General features: G+C 42.7%; 1 protein-coding gene across 2 annotated transcripts in view; it reads left to right on the forward strand.

Moving 5' to 3' along the window:
* The first annotated feature begins 297 nt into the window (after positions 1 to 297).
* Positions 298 to 20554, forward strand: part of HTR2A (5-hydroxytryptamine receptor 2A) — a 58435-nt gene continuing 38178 nt past the window's right edge. Inside the window, exons 1-3 of one of the 2 annotated variants that reach the window (XM_060288188.1) lie at positions 298 to 508; positions 939 to 1666; positions 4792 to 4992. In XM_060288188.1, the coding sequence (XP_060144171.1) occupies positions 1255 to 1666; positions 4792 to 4992 (613 nt within the window). In that variant the 5' untranslated portion in view covers positions 298 to 508; positions 939 to 1254. Of the gene's footprint in view, positions 1667 to 4791; positions 4993 to 20554 lie in introns of both variants that reach the window. The other variant, XM_030882275.2, reaches the window with a different exon arrangement.

Raw genomic sequence — 20554 nt, forward strand, 5'->3', positions numbered from 1 at the left:
AGAGGGAAGAAAAATAAATAAAGCCCGTCTGGTCCGCCCTCCCTGGCTGTTGCTACCTTGCAGTTTATGACACACAGATAGAGGGAGGGCTGCCGGAGTGAACGAGGCGGCCCGGCAGCAAGTCCATTCCCGGGGAAACCACGAGCGCCCGTGTGCAGGCGCCTCTGCCGACTTTGTGCCCTGCGATGTCTTCTGTGCGACTTTGAGAGGGGCTGGGGACGATGTCTCACCGCGCGCCCGGCCCAGGCGAGCCCCGCGGGAGGGAGGGAGGGAGGGACCCAGCCAGGCGGGGGCAGAGGGAGCCGCCGCGGACCTTGCAGCGCTGGAACTGGCTCGACTCTCCCAGGCAGTTTTTGAAGTCAGCAAAACAGAAATCGAATTACTATGACGCTGGTGGACGACGCTCAGGGAAAAAGGGGCTTTCTGCCGGCTTAATCGCCATGAGAGATGCAGCGAGTCACCGAACAGCCAAGTGTGTCTACCGTGTGGACCCTGAAGACCGACCTATGTAAGTCAGGCTGCTGTATTTTATTGCTGTATAATTTTCTTTCTGGCTTGAAAGGCTGCTTGGCCGAAATGTAAGCGTTTCAGTGAGAATCTCTAGAGTGGAAAGTTGTCTGCTGATCTTTGCTGAAGACTTTTTCTTTCTTTGATTAACTAAGCCACATGATACAAGCTGACATTCCTGCCGGCAGCCGTGGCGATTCAGCCTAAGACTGACGGAGACCTATAACCCAAAGTACATCCAATTACTATGGAATTAACCCTGGCTGTATTTTTAATTGACTGTCAGTGTAGAGTACCTCCAGCCCCACTGTTTTGGATGGCTTGCTGTTTTAACGCTGCCGTGGCTCAACTAGTATTATCAGCATAACCAACCGAATGAGACAGAGCTAAGAGAGATTCCCGGTAGTTACAAAACTTTTTTTTTTGGCCAGGATCACATTTTTCTCCCTGACCACTAAAAACGCAGCAACCTGTATGTTAAAAGTTCATTCTGCTTTTTTGCCCTTGCCTTGGAGAAAAAAATCAAGCCAGACAAAGGATTCTACTGAAATTGTGAAGGAAGGAAATATAAGGAAGCCACCGCAGTTCTTTAACTACTATTGTAATAATGGGAGAAAAAAAGCCAACCAAAGAAGCCCAGCACGTACGCCAGCCTGTGACAGAGCATGGGGACGTAAAGCTGAATGGTGAGCAGAGCCTGTAACGCGGTTTTTCGGTACTTCATCTGCTACAAGTTCCAGCTTAGACATGGATATTCTCTGTGAAGAGAACACTTCTCTGAGCTCAACTACAAACTCCTTGATGCGATTAAATGACGACACAAGGCTCTACAACAACGACTTTAACTCCGGAGAAGCTAACACTTCGGATGCGTTTAACTGGACAGTGGACTCAGAAAATCGAACCAACCTTTCCTGTGAGGGCTGCCTGTCACCACCCTGCTTCTCCTTACTTCATCTCCAGGAAAAGAACTGGTCTGCTTTGTTGACAACTGTAGTGATTATTCTAACCATTGCTGGAAACATACTCGTCATCATGGCAGTGTCCCTAGAGAAAAAGCTGCAGAATGCCACCAACTATTTCCTGATGTCACTTGCCATAGCTGATATGCTGCTGGGTTTCCTTGTCATGCCCGTGTCCACATTAACCATCCTTTATGGTGAGTGGCGTTGGTTTCCCAGCTGTACCCACACTGGTAACAAAGCATGTGCATGTTATTAGCAGATGAGTCAGGGCTCACGGGACAAACTAAGAGCAGGGCTTTGTTTATACAGGAGGGTCTACCATGTTATACTGCTTAACTTTTACTTTTAAAATGAGACCTCACGTTTTAAGAAATCAGACAACCTGTCACATGTGATCACTGGAGAGTTTTGTGCTTTGAAACATGTATATTTTATGCAGGGAGATAAGGTGTTGTGCTGAAAAACATGTACATTTTATGTAGAATTATAAAGGTCCCAACACAGTCATGAAGCAATGACATCTGTCGTTCTGAATCCACTTGGTTTTCGCTCCTTTATATTCTCAACCAAATATTACAGCCCTCAAGACAGGACAGTTTTATCTTTGTCACACTGTTCTCAGCACTTCTAATGGAGTAAAACTTTCCCAATTACCTTGGAACAGTTGCAGAGAAAATATTAGTGGTGCAGTAGGTTTACTGTTAAAATATGGAGTCTCCATTAGAATAAATGAATTATACCAGTTTTAAATTGTTCCCTGCCCAGAGAAGCTAATTTGGAAGTGTGCCTTTGAATTAGAACCTCAACTCTTTAAAAATGCATAGGCATAAACTCCTCCCGTCTGGTTTGGAGGAGGGTGGGAAACACATGGGAAGAGATTAATCTTGCTTTTTTCTCAATAGAGTTTGAAAGAGTCAGACCTCTCAGCAAGTAGGCAGACACTGGGATGGCTTCAGCGGGAAGCAGAATGTGATATTCTTTACAAATTATGAGTAATACAGCTAGATTTCTCTCTTTAAAAGGGGGCAGAGAATCTTCAGACTGCTGATACAGGCACACCGGCAGTCACGCAGGGCTAGAAACAAGTTATAAGCGCTGTCTTTTAGAAGGGATGTTCTGGCCAAGTCTTAAGTGTTAAGAAAAAAAAAAAATCAACCCAGCCCCAAGGAATATGGAGGAGGAAGGAGGTGAGCAATGGAGCGCAGGGGCGCCGGTTTACACAAGGTCGATAGTGCTCTTTGCAAGGGCAGCCTCCGCTTGACCACTCACAATGTCACACCAGGATTTAATTTGATTAAATTCGCCTGTCATTGCCCAGACATCCTGGAGAGGTTCCCGCTTCCTAAAACCCCGCTGCGTTGAAGGCAAACTCCAGGAGTGGGAGATGACTCTCAGAGGGCCTGTCCGGGAACCAAAAGCCCGGTGGGGGGGGTGGGCGGGGGGACCTCCGAGCGGCAGGTGGACCCCCGAGTTGCCCGTGGGGACGAGCAAAGGCCAGCCGGGTTAGAAAGCCGACATCTACCCGGAGCCTCCGGCTCGGGGTGCAACGGCGTCCCCTGGCGGCCACCACTCTGCGCACAGCTGGTTCCTGCCCAGAGATGCCTGGGCAGGCATCTGAACTGTCCCTGAACTGGTCCTGTCCCTGAACTGGTCCTCCGGACACCGCTGGGTGGCTGAGGAAATGCCCCCTCCTTATCCCCACCACGGAAACCCAAACTACGGCCCGCGGCTGCCTCCTTGCAGAGAAAACTCCTCCCAGGCTCAACATCAGTTCCGACCAGGCAAAGCATGGCTTCCCCCCAGGCACTGCTAAGAAAAGTTCTCTCCTTTTAGCTCAAGCTCTCTGCAAATGGTGTGAAAGGCACCAAGTCCAACCTGTATCCTGCACCCTTTACTTTTCTAAATATCGGTGGTGGCATTTTGGTAGAGAGTATGTTTGTGACTAGAGAGTTCGTTCAGCTCTGTGGATCTAGAATGCCGTGAAAGAAAGGTGGTCTTCATAATTTTCCTTCTCACATGTGCACAGATGTAACACCATTGCTTATATTATCAAAACTAATTAAGGTTTATATAACCATTTGATCTCCCTCTAAAACAAACAGGAGACTGCGTCCATAAGGCATACCCTGCCTTCCTAGTGCAGCAGGTGACTTCCTGCAGTGCATCTCACAGGGGAATCCTCTGGGTAGCTTTAAATCACTTTAATGTTGGGGGCGCCCTCCACCCACCCTGCTGGGCATCAGGACCTACAGAAAAGCTGTCCAGCTGATTCTAATGTGCAGCCCTGGGTGAGAACCACTGCCCTAGGCAGACGTTACCCAAGTGTGGTCCCTGGACCGGCAGCGTCAGTACCAGATGGGAAATTGTTAGAAACGCAAATCCCCCTGCGTCACTGCACTTTCAGAATCAGAACCCCTGGAGATGGGGTCCAGGAGTCCCACTGTAAGAAACCACCTCAGATTCGGAGGCTTGTTAAAGTTTGAGCACCACTGCCCTGAAACACTTCTCAGGACAAGAATACCATGCTTTTCTTTACCACTGTCTTCATTTTCACCCCACACCCCCCAAGTTTGAGTTTAACCCCCGAAGTATTGTTAGGTAATAATTTTTCATTTTCACAAAGAAATTCCCAATCTGGCTTTTTAATCATTTCTTCATTCACACCAGTAGCACTCTTGAGAGACCACTAGATGCCATCACTGTGCAAGACTGAGCAGTTGTAATAATGGCTGAGAGACGGCCTAACCTCAGGGAACCCACAATCTGTGAAAGATATGTGAATAAATAATGACAGCACACTGCAAGAGGTGCTTCAGTAGAGGAACCCATAGTACCTCATAGCTCCTGACCTAAGTCATCTAAAACAAAAAGGAGGGACTTCCCTGGTGGCGCAGTGGTTAGGAATCCGCCTGCCAATGCAGGGGACACGGGTTCGAGCCCTGGTCCGGGAAAATCCCACATGCCATGGAGCAACTAAGCCCATGCGCCACAAAAAAAAAAAAAAAAAAGAGGTAGATTTTGTTAGGCAGAGGAGACAGAACGAGAGAAACCCCAGGGAGACACACCCTGAGTTTACAACACACCAGCATGATTCCAGCCACAAGAAGTTTTCAAACCTTGTATTCACCCACTGCAATCTTATTGTAGTTAAGTACAGTTGCCATCAGGCTGTTTTGAAATATTGAAAATGTTAATATCTTGTGTTGCCCTTTGCTGTTACCTGTGCCTTTTCCCAGGATGGAAACTGTTCAAACAGGGTAAATTCCACACACCAGAGAAGGTCAAGGTCGCTAACTGATGCTTACCTTCTGCATCTTAGGGTACCGGTGGCCTCTGCCTAGCAAGCTCTGTGCTGTCTGGATTTACCTGGATGTGCTCTTCTCCACGGCCTCCATCATGCACCTCTGTGCCATCTCCCTGGATCGCTATGTTGCCATCCAGAACCCCATCCATCACAGCCGATTTAACTCCAGAACTAAGGCATTTCTGAAAATAATTGCTGTTTGGACTATATCAGTAGGTAAGTAGGAACGGTATTTTGGAATCTCATTTGCAATGACAGTTCATGCCTTCTAAGTAGACCTGTCCTGTTTTGTTGCACTGAACCCTGACACCCTGAATGTACTGTTTTGCTTGTTGCAAGACGTGTTATAGTAATTATTAGATTTGCTTTAGGAAAGAAAAATCTGTTAATGTCACTGGCTGGCAACATAAATTTGTATTTTTTTGCACAGGTAAAAACATATACACCGATAGAGCCAAACGTGAGAATAACTGTGCCATGGCCACCTCCAAACACTTTCCCCATCTCACACTTTCAAATTCACTCAATTCAAGTTTCTAAATTCCTAGATCTTGAGTTTCCCAGAGACCTCAGTGTTTATAATCACTGGACTTGTGGTCAGTATAAGAATACAGAGCCCTATACTGGAGAATACACAGCTTCTGGGGGATAGAGAAGGTACCAGGTGCCGTAATTCAGGAGGAGAAAGAAAGTGAGGACAGAGGATGGTGGCAGAAGTACCCAGCACTTACTGTAAACTTCCTCCTCCTCCTCTTATGATAAAACATGGCAGAGGATTTCAACCCACTTCACTCGGGTTGATTACACACCTTCACCTGTTGCCAGTATTGATCTCCTCTCACACACCTAACAGGAAAGCCCAGGTAGGGGAAGCTAAAGGAACAGCTCCCAGGCAGCTAAGTCAATTGCACCTGTCCCCTAAGCAGGCTTGGTTCATAACCAAAAATTCCCTGGGATTTGTTTTAAAGTTGCCAAGTGGGAACGATGTGCCTGCTTACGGCCACATGGGTGCCAGTATCTACTAACATGAGAAACGGATTTGGTGGCAGGCTTGACATCAAGGACTCCAAACCCTGTTTGCACTGCTGAACTTAATAAGTTCCTTCCTGGGAAACAGAGGTCGCTCCCAAAATACGCTTGGAGTTTCTGGGCCTGTGCAATCTTGGACTCATCCTACTAGGATCAAGAGAATGAAGGACTAGTGGTTCTCGATCCCAGCTGCACATAAAAGCCCTGGGGAGAGTTCTGATTTCATTGGTCCATGGCAGGGCCTGGTGACTGAGGTGCAGCCAGGGTTGAGGAATGAGACAGACAGTTGCTGAGGGAAATGCAATTAGAGGGGCAAGAATAACGTGAATGAAGAGAGCCAGGCTATTGTCAAGTTTACGTAGCTTTACCCCTGGACACTGTCCCATTGGTGAGACAGACGCTGGGAGAGTCACCCAATCTTTTACCCTCAGCCGCATGCCACCCCTCTCCCCGCCTTAGTCAAGCTTAATAAGAGCGGTAGTAGTAAGGGCCGTTTCTGAGCAACGACCAGAGACACAGTCATGTTCAAAGCACCTTATGGAAAATAAGCTGCAGAGAAATAAGTTGCACAGGATGACACAGCTCATAACCAGGAATCACCCTGGGTCAGTCCTATTTGAAAGCCTTACACCCTTACTACTGCCCAGTAAGACAGTCTGCTTCCTCTCCTTCCAGCCATCACCCCAGGAGGCAGGCAGGCTGGAATGAATAGTTGGGGGGTGATGGTCAGGGGTCATGATCCATTTGGCCAAACTTTTACTGCATAACTACTATGTGCTTGGCACTGAATATACTAAGGTATACATTCAGAGATCTCTGACCACGTGGTCGGGGAAGGCAGATAAGAAAACATAAGAAACGCTGAAGTTGCGTAGGCTGTATATGTGTGTCTGTGAGATGTGTGTCTGAGGAGTTGGTAAAGGTAAGATAATAATGTCTGTTCTAGTGAAGGGGCTTAGCATAGATAGCCTCCCGAATTGTTTTTCTAGTGTTTCTATTTCCATTGTTGTTTTTTGTTGTTGTACATTTAAATCCTTAGGGTAGACTTTTTGTATATGGTCTAACATGTTTTCTTCTACCAATTATTAGAGCCTTTTCAGTATCTATTGATATCAGTTTTTCCCCTTCAATTTCCTGATGTATCTCATTTTCTTTGTAGATTTTAATATTAAACTGCCCTTTCATGCCTGGAATGTATTCATGAATGAAATTGGATTTCTAGGACTTTGTTAGTTGGTTTATCATTCTTATAAGGTTTCTTTCTGTAGCCTTATTAAATTTGGGAGGGTTCTGATTTTCCCCTAAGGTCTTGAAATATTTAGTAGGAATGTACTTTAAAGGTTACATAGAATTTAGTTCAAATCTTTCTCGTCCTGGTGCCTTTTCAAATGGTGTCTTTAATTATATCACAAACCTCTTCAAAATTTTTCATTTACATTTTCTACATTGTATGCAGCTAATAACCCACAACAAAGTTTAAGTTATCTTTTGTGTTGATTCTTTTATCATTATTAAGTGTAATGCTATTTGTTTTAAACTCTGCTTCATCTGATACTAGTATAGCTATGCCAGTTTTTTTACGTTGTCATTTTCTGGATACATCCTATTCCATCCTATATACTGTCAAACTCCTTTCTGACTTAATATTAAGTACATTGTAAGAAGCATATAAAGTTGTTTTGTTTCTATCTAGTCAATCTGTCTTTTTCTGTTTAAACTTTTGAAGATTGCCATTTTTTTTTTAATAAATTTATTTTTGGCTTTGTTGGGTCTTTGTTGCTGTGCGCAGGCTTTTTCTAGTTGAGGCGAGCAGGGGCTGCTCTTCATTGTGGTGCATGGGCTTCGCATTACAGTGGCTTCTCTTGTGCGGAGCACGGACTCTAGGCACGAGAGCTTCAGTAGTTGTGGCTCACAGGCTCTAGAGCCCAGGTTCAGTAGTTGTGGCACATGGGCTTAGTTGCTCCATGGCATGTGGCATCTTCCTGGACCAGGGCTCAAACCCGTGTCCCCTGCATTGGCAGGCGGATTCTTAACCACTACGCCACCAGGGAAGTCCCCAATCTGTCTTTTAATTGGAATATTTAGTTCATTTACATTTAATGTAACCCAGATATATTGGGCTTAAATTTACCCTCTTACAATTTTCTTTTTATTTCCCATTTATTTTATATTCCAGATTTTCTCCATTCTTGCCTTCTTTTAGACTAATCAAGAAGTGTTAATTCATTATTCCCCTTTATAAGCTTGTTAAGTTATCCCATTCTTTTAAATCCTTTTAGTGATTACAGCATTCATTTTTGACCTAAAGGAGGCTAATACAAATTACTTGTATCACCTTTGTTTTTTTGTTTATGGCTGTGTTGGGTCCTCATTGCTGTACGCAGGCTTTCTTTAGTTGCAGCGAGCGGGGGTTACTCTTCACTGAGGTACGTGGGCTTCTCATTGCAGTGGTTTCTCTTGTTGCGGACCATGGGCTCTAGGTGTGCGGGCTTCAGTAGTTGTGGCACACGGGCTCTAGAGCACAGGCTCAGTAGTTGTGGCACACGGGCTTAGTTGCTCCCCAGCATGTGGGATCTTCCCGGACCAGGGCTCGAACCTGTGTCCCCTGAATTGGCAGGGGGATTCTTAACCACTGTGCCACCAGGGAAGCCCCTTATCTCTTCTTAACTGATGCAAAAACCTTAGAATATTTAACTCAATATTGTTATTTTTATAAAAAAAACTTTTATAACATTTTTATTTTGTTTTCCTTTTAAGCATATTTTTGTTCAGTATAGAATTCAAATTTGGCAGTTATCTTTTTTCAGCAATTTATGGGTAACATTCTAAAGTTCTAGCTTATATTGCTTCTTTGTGAGAACTCTGCTGTCAGACTTATTGTTCCTTAGAACAGGGGGGTCCCCAACACCCGGGCCATAGACAAGTACCTGCCTGCAGCCTGTGAGGAACCGAGCTACACAGCAGGAAGTGAGCAGTGGGCAGTGAGCGAGCGAAGCTTCATCTGCCGCTCCCTATCGCTCTCATTACCGCCTGAACCATCCCCCCGCCCCTTCCCCCTGTCCGTGGAAAAATTGTCTTCCATGAAACTGGTCCCTGGTGCCAAAAAGTTTGGGGACCACTGCCTGAGAAACTACCATCTCTTACCACTCTCTGCTGCTTTGGGATTTTTTCTTTGTATTTTAGCAATTTTACTATGATGTGCCTAGATGTGGGTTAGTTCTGGTCTTAACCTACATGGTGTTTGTACTGATTCTTCAGTTTGTAGCTCAATGCCTTTTGTCAGTTGGGGAGAACTCTTGACCGTTATCTTTTCAAATATTGCTTCTGCCCCATTCTCCCTTCCCCCACCCACTTCTTAGACTCCAATTTCTTGTATGGTAGAACTTTTACCCATGTTTATGACTCTTAAATGCTTTTCTACATTTTTCACCTTTTTTCAATTCTCACTTGAGTCTGGATAATTTTACTGACTTTTCTTCTCCTGGGTTACTAATCCTCTCACCAGCTATTCCTAATTTGCTATTTAAACCTATATACTTTATTTTTAATTTGGTACTGCATGTTTAGTTTTAGAATTGCCACTTGATTCTTTTTATAGATTCTGGTTCTCTGGAATAACTCTCCATGTTTTCATCTATTTTCTTAAATACTAATCACAGGTATCTGGGTATCTGAGTAACCCGGGAATTTCTATTTTCTGGGGTCTTTTTCTGCTTGGTTCTGTCAGCTGGTAAGCCTGGTAATTTTATTAAACACTGACAATGGGGGAGAAAAATGTGGATACTCCACCGATGTTCTCATTCTTCATACAGGGGTCCTTTAACTTTAGCAGGCAGTTAGAACAGGTCCCCTAAATCTAATCAGGGATTAAGCTAGGTTTAGGCTGAGTTTTTGTAACCACTGGTCTGTTTTCAGTTTGCCCTTACACCTGGGATATATTCCTCCATGAGCTCAGACGGAGGACCAAGGTGTTCTCCATTTTGAAGAGCCCTAAACTCCAGTTTCTGTCTCCTCAGCCCTATAAGGCTGCTAACTCTTTCTGAAAATTTTTTAATTGGGAGTACAGTTGATTTACAATGTCATGTTAGTTTCTGCTATACAGCAAAGTGAATCAGGGGCTTCCCTGGTGACACAGTGGTTAAGAATCCGCCTGCCAATGCAGAGGACACCGGTTCGAGCCCTGGTCCGGGAAGATCCCACATGCCGCGGAGCAAATAAGCCTGTGCACCACACCTACTGAGCCTGCGCTCTAGAGCCCACAAGCCACAACTACTGAGCCCGTGTGCCACAATTACTGAAGCCCACACACCTAGAGCCCGTGCTCCACAACAAGAGAAGCCACCACAATGAGAAGCCCACGCACAGTAACGAAGAGTAGCCCCCGCTCGCCACAACTAGAGAAAGCCCGCACACAGCAAAGACACAACACAGGCAAAAATAAATTAATTAAAAAGTCAATCAGTTATCCATATCCACTTTTTTAAGATTCTTTACCCATATAGGTCATTACAGAGAATTGAGTAGACTTCCCTTCTCTAGAGTAGTGTGTATATGTCTCCACTCAACCTCTCCATCTGTTCTTCTAACAAGTTGGTAAGCACCTTAAAGGGAAAGGAGGCTCATACTATTACCTTACATTTTTCCTCTTCCCTTCACTCCAGAATCCTAACCCCTGAAATCCTGACTGCTTAGACAGCCCTAACACCAGTTTTTGATCTCCCAATCCCCGCTGAGACACAGTTTGGGGCCTTGAATTTTGCTTTATTTGACACTAATATTCCATACCTCCTCCTCATTTGCATCTTTCCAGGCTATCTTTTCTCACCTCTTCATTTTTAATATCTTTGTTCTTTTGTTTAATAAACATATTTTCACAAGTAACTTACAGATGGATTTTTTTAAAATAAAATCTGACAGTCTCTGCCTTTTGCTATTGAAAGTCAGCCTGTCTCCATTTACTGTGACCATTGACATAATTGGTTTTATTCCTCCCGTTTTACATTCATCATGTATCTTTCTTTGTAAGAGTTCATTTTCTTCCCCATTTCATGTTTGCTGACTTACACAATGTTTTTTTCATTTCCCTCGCCCCATCCCGTTAGTTTGAATTTCTACTTGGCTTTTCCACTCCTTTGTGATTATAGTCCCATCCCAAATAATCATTACACTGATATTTCTATTATTATATACAAAATAAATAACCTCACTAAACCGTTTTATTTCCTCATTCACCCCGAGTCCCAATTCATAGGTTTTTCTATAATTTTAAAGTAACCTAGTGGCACAATAGATCTTCAAGTCAAAAAATGCAGAAACCATAAAGATCGATATAGACATAGCTGACTACACTAGAAATAGTACATTTTATGTGGCTAAAATCAATATAAACAAAGTTGAAAGAAAAATTTCAATGTCTGTGAATAACAGACCAAGGGTTGCTACCCTTAGCATACAAAGAGCACCCACATTTTGATAAAAAATGAAAAGACAAGCAACCCAACAGGGAAATAAGCAAACTATATGAACAGGCAATTCACAGAAAGTTAAATGGACAAAGTTCATGAGAAACGCTCAGCCTTTTTACAGTCATGGAAATGTAATTTAAGACAACAATGCAGTACTATCACCCATCTGATTGGCAACATTAAAATGAGTGAAAACACCCACTGCAGTTTTGGATATGGTATCCTATGTACTCAGATTCTGTTTGTGTGAATTTGAATTGTTTGTTCTTGGACAATCTAGCAAGAGTTATTCAATATTAAAATGTGACCTACCAACCCCACTTGAGAGAATCTGTTCTACAGAAACACAAAAGTACACTTAAGAATCTATGGGAATTTGGGGAAATAGCAGAAAAGTGGAAAGGCTAGGTCATGGCTGAATGTACTATTTTTGCCTAAATTATGGAATATTTTGCAGCTCTTAAAAATATCGAGTTGGGGTTATTTGATATTCCACCGGAGGAATGTTAAGTGCAAAAAAATAAAATAAGTTGCGTGTGGTATGCACGGTCTGGGCCCATTAGGGTAAGATAATAGTAATGATATATGGATACATTTACATATTAGCACTGAGAAACTCCTGAAAGATTTCACACTTGTCAAGAAGCTAAAATTAGCCATAAGAACAAAATAATGCCATTTACAGCAACATGGATGGACCTAGAGATTGTCATACTGAGTGAAGTCAGTCAGACAGAGAAAGACAAATACCATATGATATCGCTTACATGTGGAATCTAAAAAAGGGTACCAGTGAACTTATCTACAAAACAGAAACAGTGTTACAAATGTAGAAAATACACTTATGGTTACCAGGGGGTAAGGGATGGGGAGGGATAAATTGGGATTGACATATACACACTACTACGTATAAAATAGATAACTAATAAGGACCTACCATACACCTGAAACTAACACAACACTGTAAATCAACTACACTCCAATAAAAATTTAAAAGAAATGTATACAACATAAAAAAGGTAAAATTAGAATGATAGGATTGTTATATTTTCCCTTATATATTTCTGTAGAGTTTTGCCACAAGTATGATGATGATGAAAGTGCTTTAGATGATCAAGAATGAAACAGTCACACCTGCATCATGGGAGGGAGGGCTCTATGGAGGAGGTGGCTGACCCTCAGTTTGCGAGGATCTAACAGATGGCAACCTTGGTGACCACATCATAGATTACTCAAGTTTTCTTGCACTGAGCATTTCTGCAATTAGCCTCTTCTTACCCCTCCTTACTGCAACCGGCTTGGTCATCTTATTTTCGCCAAAGATTCTATCTAACTCTGAGGAAAATGAACATAATTACAAATCAGTTGAGTTTTCTACTTGTGAGCTTCTCTGAGTAAAGAAGTGATAAGAGTAAAGATTGAAGCATTAGATTAAGAATGATCCTGAGGTTCTCTGGATTTCATTTTGCCTTCATAAACCCAGTTCCCTTGATCAGGGGAAACCATGACTTCAACTACAACATATAAAATGAGCAAACCTTTTCCTCATGATGATTGCCTTGCTAATGCCATGTGAGAAGAGAAAGTAATGCTACTTATTCCTTGACCATCCTTAGCAGGTTAAAGTACATATTAGATAGAAAATGTGAAAATGACTATTTTCACATTGTCATACCCTGACAAGCAAGCAGAGACACCAATTTTTTTCTTGTGCTCATTTCATTGCAGAAATATATTTGCAGCTCATAGAGTAATTTTGAAGTATCATGAGTGTAAATAAGATTTTTTTCCTCAAGGCTAAGCATGACTTTGTATTTTATGCACTATTACTTTTATAATAGGAGAGACAAGCTGTGTCCATTTATTTTGTCCTTTGCCTTCACAAACTGGGACACCACACATAGAACCCTAAACTAAATGCTTAGAACACTGGGTCCAACCTCATGCCTTCAGGCAGGTCAAAAAACCTACCTTCCTAGACAGTGCGGCTGAATAAGGCAGGTTTGAGGGAGAGTGAAAATGATATATGTCACTATAGTTTTAAATTGTATTTATCTGATCATATAGTATTCTGAGGATCTTTTCATGTTTGTGAGCAAATGTATATTATGTTTTCTATGGTTGGCTGCTTAGTTTTTGCTGTAGAATTTGGTGGTTATAAGCAAAAGCCTGGAGCCAAATATCTGGCTCTGTCCCCATAAGCTGTGTAACCTTGGGCAAGTTACTTAACCTCTCTGCACCTTCAGTTCCTGATGAATAAATGATAACAGTACATATAATGATTAAATAAATACAGCATTTGTCTCATAAATGTTAAGAGCTGACAACATCATTTGAACTCCTTTCTGTGAGGTTCTTGGACTTTTCCTAACATAAAGTAGAAGAATTAACTTTGTATTTTCACGATTTGTGTATTCCCAGTGTGTTGTCACTTGCCATTGTTTATAGTGGTTTTCTTTTCCCCCACATGGACTTTTATGTAATTTTATCTATAAATGTTCTTTTCTCCTTAACGGCTTCTGAGTTTTGAATCATGACTAAAATTGCCTTTCCCACTGCAAAGTTATAAGAGGAATTCTTCCATATTTTCTTCCATTATTTTTATGGTTTTGTTTTATACATTTAAGTCTCTGACCCATTCAGGATTTAACCTGTGGTTCAATCTTATTATTTCTACACAGCTACTCATTACATCACTTATTTCCCCCACTGATTTGATATGTCACCCTTAGTACACTCAGTTCTCATGTATGTATTTAGGTTTATTTCTGGACTTTATATTCTATTGATCAGTCTGCTCATTCACTTGCAGTATATTTTTAATTGAGGATATGTAATAATATGGCTTTTATTATCTCTTAAATCTAGTATTCCTTCATTGCTTTCTTTCAGACTTTTCCTGACCATTTTCATTTGCTTCTTTGAGTTTTTTAGGAACGAGCTTCTATCTAGTCCCAGAAAAGAAAATTTTATTAGAGCTGCGTGTAACTTTTTAAGTCAACTTTCTAGACCTTTTTCCTGGCATACCTGTGTACTATTTTTGGTCTTGTTTATTTTTTGTGGTTTGTAAGCAGCCTCCAATTCTATATGGAATAAAGTGAAAGTATATAACCAAATAAAACGTAAATGTTAGCACTTAGGTTTAAAAATTTTTGAATGCATGTTTAGGTCCAAAAGGAATAATATTGAAATATGTATGTTGAGTATTCCTATCATACCGTATCTTCTGGGGGAAAAAATGGCTTGGAAAAACACAAAATGAATTAGCTGAATAAAATGGGCTCAAAACCAGATGGTGTTCTGTTGCCCTTTAGAGTGGGGGACATCCCTAACTCCACTGTCAGAAACAAATATGTCTGAGGAGCCCACTTTGGAGTCTCTCCTCTAGGACCTTGCAGGTTCAGGCCCGAGTCCCTTACTGCCAGAGTCAGCCTAGGAACTGGGTTTCAGATACTCATCGTGCAACCAGGACAGGAAAGGACTTGGGTTACCTGTTCTCTCTCCCACTGCTTAGAGTTCACATTGTAGGTGAGCATCTACCGAGATACAAAAGGAACCTTGTGAAGAATTAGTCTAAGTCGCCTTTCCCTCAGTTTCTCTATCTTCTAATTTCTCTCCTGGGTGAAGTAAAATCGCCTCCCCTTTTTCCCCATCTTTTTTGTCCCTGCCACAATGCATTAGCACATCAGAGGTCCAGGAAGGAGCTCTGGGCACTGCCGCAGCCTGCAGGTGAGCAGGTTGGTGTCCAGGAGCAGGGATGTTCACAGCCGTGGGGAGAGGGGGCTGCTGACCTTCCCTAGGGTGCTTCAGCACCAGAGAGCTGCCAACGAGCCAGCTGTCACTGTCACTGACCTGAAACAAAGCCTCTGCAGGGTCGCCACTCAGCCCATCTCCTTCTCTTAGAACCCTGAGTGCAGCGGTCCTGTCCCTCTCTGTACACGGGTGCAGGGAATCTAGGGACATCTCCCCCACCAGACCACCTCTTCTCATACTTAAGCACATAACATCACAAAAAAGACTGTGCTCTTGGAGGATGTGTCCTTCGTTGTCCTTCAGGACACCATCCCATGGGTAAGAGGAGACTGACTGGCCTGGGCAGCTCAGAGCCTTCCAGAGTGACAGCTGACTTCTCTCTGCATGGCAGACTCTAGCCATAGCCATGGGACTACATGCTGAATAAAACAGCACTTAGTAGCATACACTCTCCACGGCCACGGGAAACTGGTGGGCAAAAGTAAGAAATGACCCAATGAAAAAGAACCGCTTTATCCTTTGTTAATTTGACCTTCGTCATAGACTGAGTTTCTTGGCTTTTAGCTCATCATTCTTCCAAGGAGAAGAAGTTAGAGGAGGAAGCAAAGGACTGGGACTCCTGTTGCTTCTGGCCACTTAAAGCAGAGGACTACCATCCACATATGGCCCCCTCCTGCCCTTGGACCGTGTCAGGGACTCACAGGCTATGGAGGCATACACTTGCTCCATATCTATCCATCCTTTTTGGGCCACAGGTAGGAATCTTCACTAAGTCCTGAGCGATAGCAGATCATCTGATCCATTTGTTATCACCCGCACCCTTTGTGCCCTGGCACCTGTTCTTTCAGTGGTAACAAAACGCCAACCCTGGACAACCAGACTTGACTGTTGCTGTGTTCTGTAACCAAGCGCTCCTGGAGAAAAAGTCACATGCTGTGAATCGGACACCACCTATCTGTGGTTTCCAACCTTGCCTCGACTCTCATTGCTATCAATCCTTTTGCTTTGTCCTTAGTGGATTTTTTTTCCAAGTCTTTTTCCTATTCAAGTCTTCTTAGCAACCCGAGGTGCCATTCTCTAAGCAGACAATCTTACTCCCTTTTGCCCTAAGAAGGGGCCGTCAGGCGCAATTCGTTTTCTGTTTCTACTCCCACGTGCCAATTCCACTTTCAGTTCTCAATTTCCAAATGGGTATCCCAAGAAGACGCAGGTTCTTCCGTACTTTGTCTCTACCTCCTATCCCTCCCAGAAGAATCTTTCCTGACTTCTCTCCATCTCCCTCCCTGGTTTATTTTAATTCCCTGAAGATTCTACTCATTTGCTCAATTTTGTCCCCTCTCGTTTGTACCTCCAAGCACCATCCAGCTTTGACCTTCCTCCTTTTTTACTGTTCAAGGTCACCAAAACCTTCCTGATTCCCAATTAAATCCAAAAGATTGTTTCTATTTCAATAATGTACTCAAGTAATACATGAATACATCCTCAAAGGGAGAAAGTCAAACGGCTCCCACTACAGGGAATAGACGTGAACTTGCCCTTCATCGCTCCCTGTGTCTCCAGACCAGCACCCACAGGTACTATGCTGACCTTGAACTTCTCTGTGACCGTTCAATGCGGAGCATAGCAGGAGAGGAGGGAGTCTTGCCAAGCAAAGCCCCCTCAGCCCCCTTCTACTGGTATATCCTTCGACTCTGGGCTTGCATGTCAAGCTATGCCCTCCAGACCCTGCTGACCTCTGGTGCAGTTTTTTCTTTCGTTTTGGCCCTTTCATCAACTTCTACTTCTCTCTAAACCAGGTCCCATCTGCTGTCTTCCAGAGATTCCTCCATCATTTGTGAAATACTAACGAGATGACATTTTCATGGGTTATAATTTATTCTGATCAATGTGCTTTATCTTCTCTAATCATTAAATGGAATTTTAGGAGGGAGTAGAGACACATGGACACTGCTTGGATACTACCTTGATCCAAATTTTATTTATACATATCATACCTTATCTACTATTCTTTTATGCATTTATTTGTGTGTATTGACGTCTCCTCTTTGAAACTGTCTCCTTCCTCATCACCCTCTCCTCCCTCTCTGATCAGTTGCTTTTGTAAGCTCCTTTTTCTCTTATCCCTTATATGGTAGTGTTCCCTAGAGATCCATTCTCTACCTTCTCATTTTTTCTCCTCCTTGCTTTTGCTGGGTCCTTTCCATTTCCATGGATTCAGCTATCAGCAGAACACTGACGAACTAACAAATCTGTACTTCAGCCCACAGTGCTCCCCAGGGCTTCAAACTCCTGCATCCAACTATGTGCTTCTAGCCAGAAGGCCCACAGGAACCCCAGTCTCACCAGATCAAAAGCTGTGCTCATCGTCTGCCATTCCTCCTCCTGAAATCCCCATCTTAGAACACGGCATTAAGATCTGCTCAGTCACTCGATACCCAAAATTCCTCCCCTTGCTTTCCTCCACATCTAAGCAATTGACTAGTCCTTTGGTTTTTTGGGTGTCACTTGCTAGTTGTTGCATACATCAGCCTTCTCTCCTTTCATTCAGCCCCATCATCTGTCCTGTGTCACTGCACACACTTCCCTGGCCACAGGGTTTGGGGTTTTCCGGTTTTTTGTTTTGTTTTTGCCATCAGTCTCCACCTTGTCACCAAAGTCACCATATGAAATAAAGGTTTAACTAAATCCCTCTCTTGTTGGAAACCCTTGAATGCCTTTGCTGCCAACGGATTATAGATTCTTCAGTGAGAGACACAAGGCCCTGTAAGTATGGTCCCTGTCCACTCTTCCATTTCATCTCCCACCATACTTTGCCTCACATTTTCTTCTCCAGTTACAACACACTGTCCCTAATTCCCACGTCATTTCACCTTAATTTTTGCATCTTCTGCTTCAAATGCCTTCTCATCTCCTTGCTTGGCTAATTTCTACTATTCTTTTGGCACCACCTCCTCCAGGAAGCCTTCTTGGTTTTTTTTTTATTTGGAAACAACCAACATTTTATTATCTTTCCAGCTCTGTGGGTTGACTTGGCCTCCACTGGGTGCTTTTCTGCTCCATGTGCTGTTGGCTGGGCCTCTAGTGGACAATCTGAACTGGACATCTGCCATGGAGAACTTACATGGCTGGTGGTTGACGCCAGCTGTCGGCTGGGAGCTGAGCTGGGGCCAGACACTGAGTGTCTCGGTTCTCCTCTCCTCCAAGGAGCCTTGGGCCCCTCAGAGCATAGTGACTGTGTTCCAAGGAGTGGAAGCTGCCAGGCTCAGGAAGCCTTCTTGATTTCTCCCTTTTCCCCAAGGATTAGGTACTTGCCCTGCTTGGAGTCTTCCACAACCTCAACATGTATTATCTTTTCACATATTATAATCATCTGTTTATTCCCTCACCAGATGAGTTCCCAGAGAAAACAAAAAAATATATACTTCCTCTTAAGCCCAAGTTATATAATAGATAATGCCTATCCAAAAATTAATTTCTAGAGTCAGAGGCTGAAAGCATCTTTAAGAAACTTATTTCCTTGTGCACTTGGTTTCAAAAACGTATTTTTAGATTGCTTTCCCCATAATCTAACTACTTTTATTTTTCTACGTAATACCAATCACGTTGTGGTTATTGTAAATGCCTAATTAGTAGGGTCTGTAAGAAAGATGTGGAATTTTTCCCCACCAGATGGTGAGTTTGAGTTTGAGATTTTAAGACCTATTTGGAAAGTGTAGGACAATCGTCCCACTCCTAAGCCCAGTTCTCTCAAGTCAGAATCTACATAGCATCTCAGGGTAGTTTTCCATTGGCTGCTTTTTTTTTTTTTTAAACTCATTATGAGAAGGCAGGTAATGTGTCTCTTAGAGGCCTCATGGGTCTCCCAGGAAGAATCTCACTGTTGCAGCTGGACATCAGTGGGGTCTCCACATTCTACAGTCCAGACATCAACTTTGCAAGTTCAGATTTTTCCCCTGCTTTGCCCAGGAATAATCACACTCTGGGAAGTTGACTTACAAGAGTCAAATTCCAATAAGCTGACTTATTTAATACATAGGTAATATATACCCATTTTCCTGGACCCATACACCGGGAGTCTCCTTCCTGGCAGGGCAATCCTTTCAGATGGCCGTACAAAATAGCAACGTGAAGTAAGGGAGGATCCGTAATGGGCCAGAGGCAGTACAAGCATGTGAGGGACACAGTGAGAACTGAACAAATATACAAGCATGTAGCAAAGGGTTTGACGCATACATTTAAGCTTTTTTAAAATGTGAATCAAAACATAAGTACACAGCAAAGGGCTTTACAGTCTAATGGAGGAAGATCTATAACAGAAACCAGAATTTGCCATTATAATAAAAATGAAAAGAACTCAGCAGAATTGGGGATGAGAGAAGGTTGTATGAAAACAGACATTTGAGTTGAGCTTTGAAAAAGGGGAAAAAGTTGGGAAAATGGAGAATGAGACAGAACTCTCCAGAAAGAGAATAATGCAGGCAAAAGCCATGATATAGCTTGATAAAAAAAGGATTGAGATATCAAAATATCCTTTAAAGGATGTCTAAATTCATCTAACTCTAACTGATGAGTTGGATGCCCTTTTCCACTCTAGGGATATTTGTCTTTAAATAAGCAAGACCGGTCATCAAGTATCACATCTTTCCCCTGGACAGCACTGAAAGAATGCTGAAGATTTCTTAGCTCTCGGACTCTTTCAATATTTCATCTCAGTCATCAAAATAGTCCATTATATATAAACGTTATGGCTCTAAGACTGCTTGCATTAGTCATGTTACAGGTGCTGGCTAAGAGAGGCACCTTGGAGTCTCAGATAAACAGGAAGATATGTTTTTAATCAGAAACATTTTCAGAACTTTCTTCTACAGAGTTGCTTCTAGGAAGAATTCTGCAGATGAAGAGTTTCATCCATTTTATTGTGATCCTTCTTGATTTTAATTCTAGAAGGTGGTACCTTCTGGTCTTGCCCTGTATTCTGCTCTCTTGCTTAGTGAGGGGTAACAGCCTTTAGTTTTGGCCACAGAGTCCGGAAGTATGAAGTATGCCGGTATTTTAAAATGTCTTCCTAAATTTAGTTTCTAATCTAGCCTCGTATTTCTTATTTTTTAAATTAAAGCTTGATTTCAGGAGTTAGGACTGTTGGCTATGGTGGGGTGTAGAGGTGGATAGAAACTTTTGCTCAATTCCTATTAGAATATGCCCATGAGAACCTTTATGATAAGTTATCAATGCTTGCCATTATCTTAGATTTTTAAAACATTTCCAAAATTAGTTACATTGCTCTATATTCCATAGGATGGATTCTTTTTCATATTCCTATTCCTTTTTAACTCCCAGATGAACCATTGTAAAGGTTTATATGGGTGAGCTTGTTTACAGGCTGTACTCAGATGGTTAAAACATAACCAAGCTAATGCCCACTGTGTGTTTTATTCAAAGAAACCACCCAGTTGATATAGAAACCAAAAGTCTGTCTACTCAGGGGTTCTCTTTTTTCCTCTAATACAGCAATTAACCCACCTATTGGGTAA

Source organism: Globicephala melas, chromosome 18 (assembly GCF_963455315.2).
Source record: "Globicephala melas chromosome 18, mGloMel1.2, whole genome shotgun sequence".
Lineage (NCBI taxonomy): Eukaryota > Metazoa > Chordata > Mammalia > Artiodactyla > Delphinidae > Globicephala > Globicephala melas.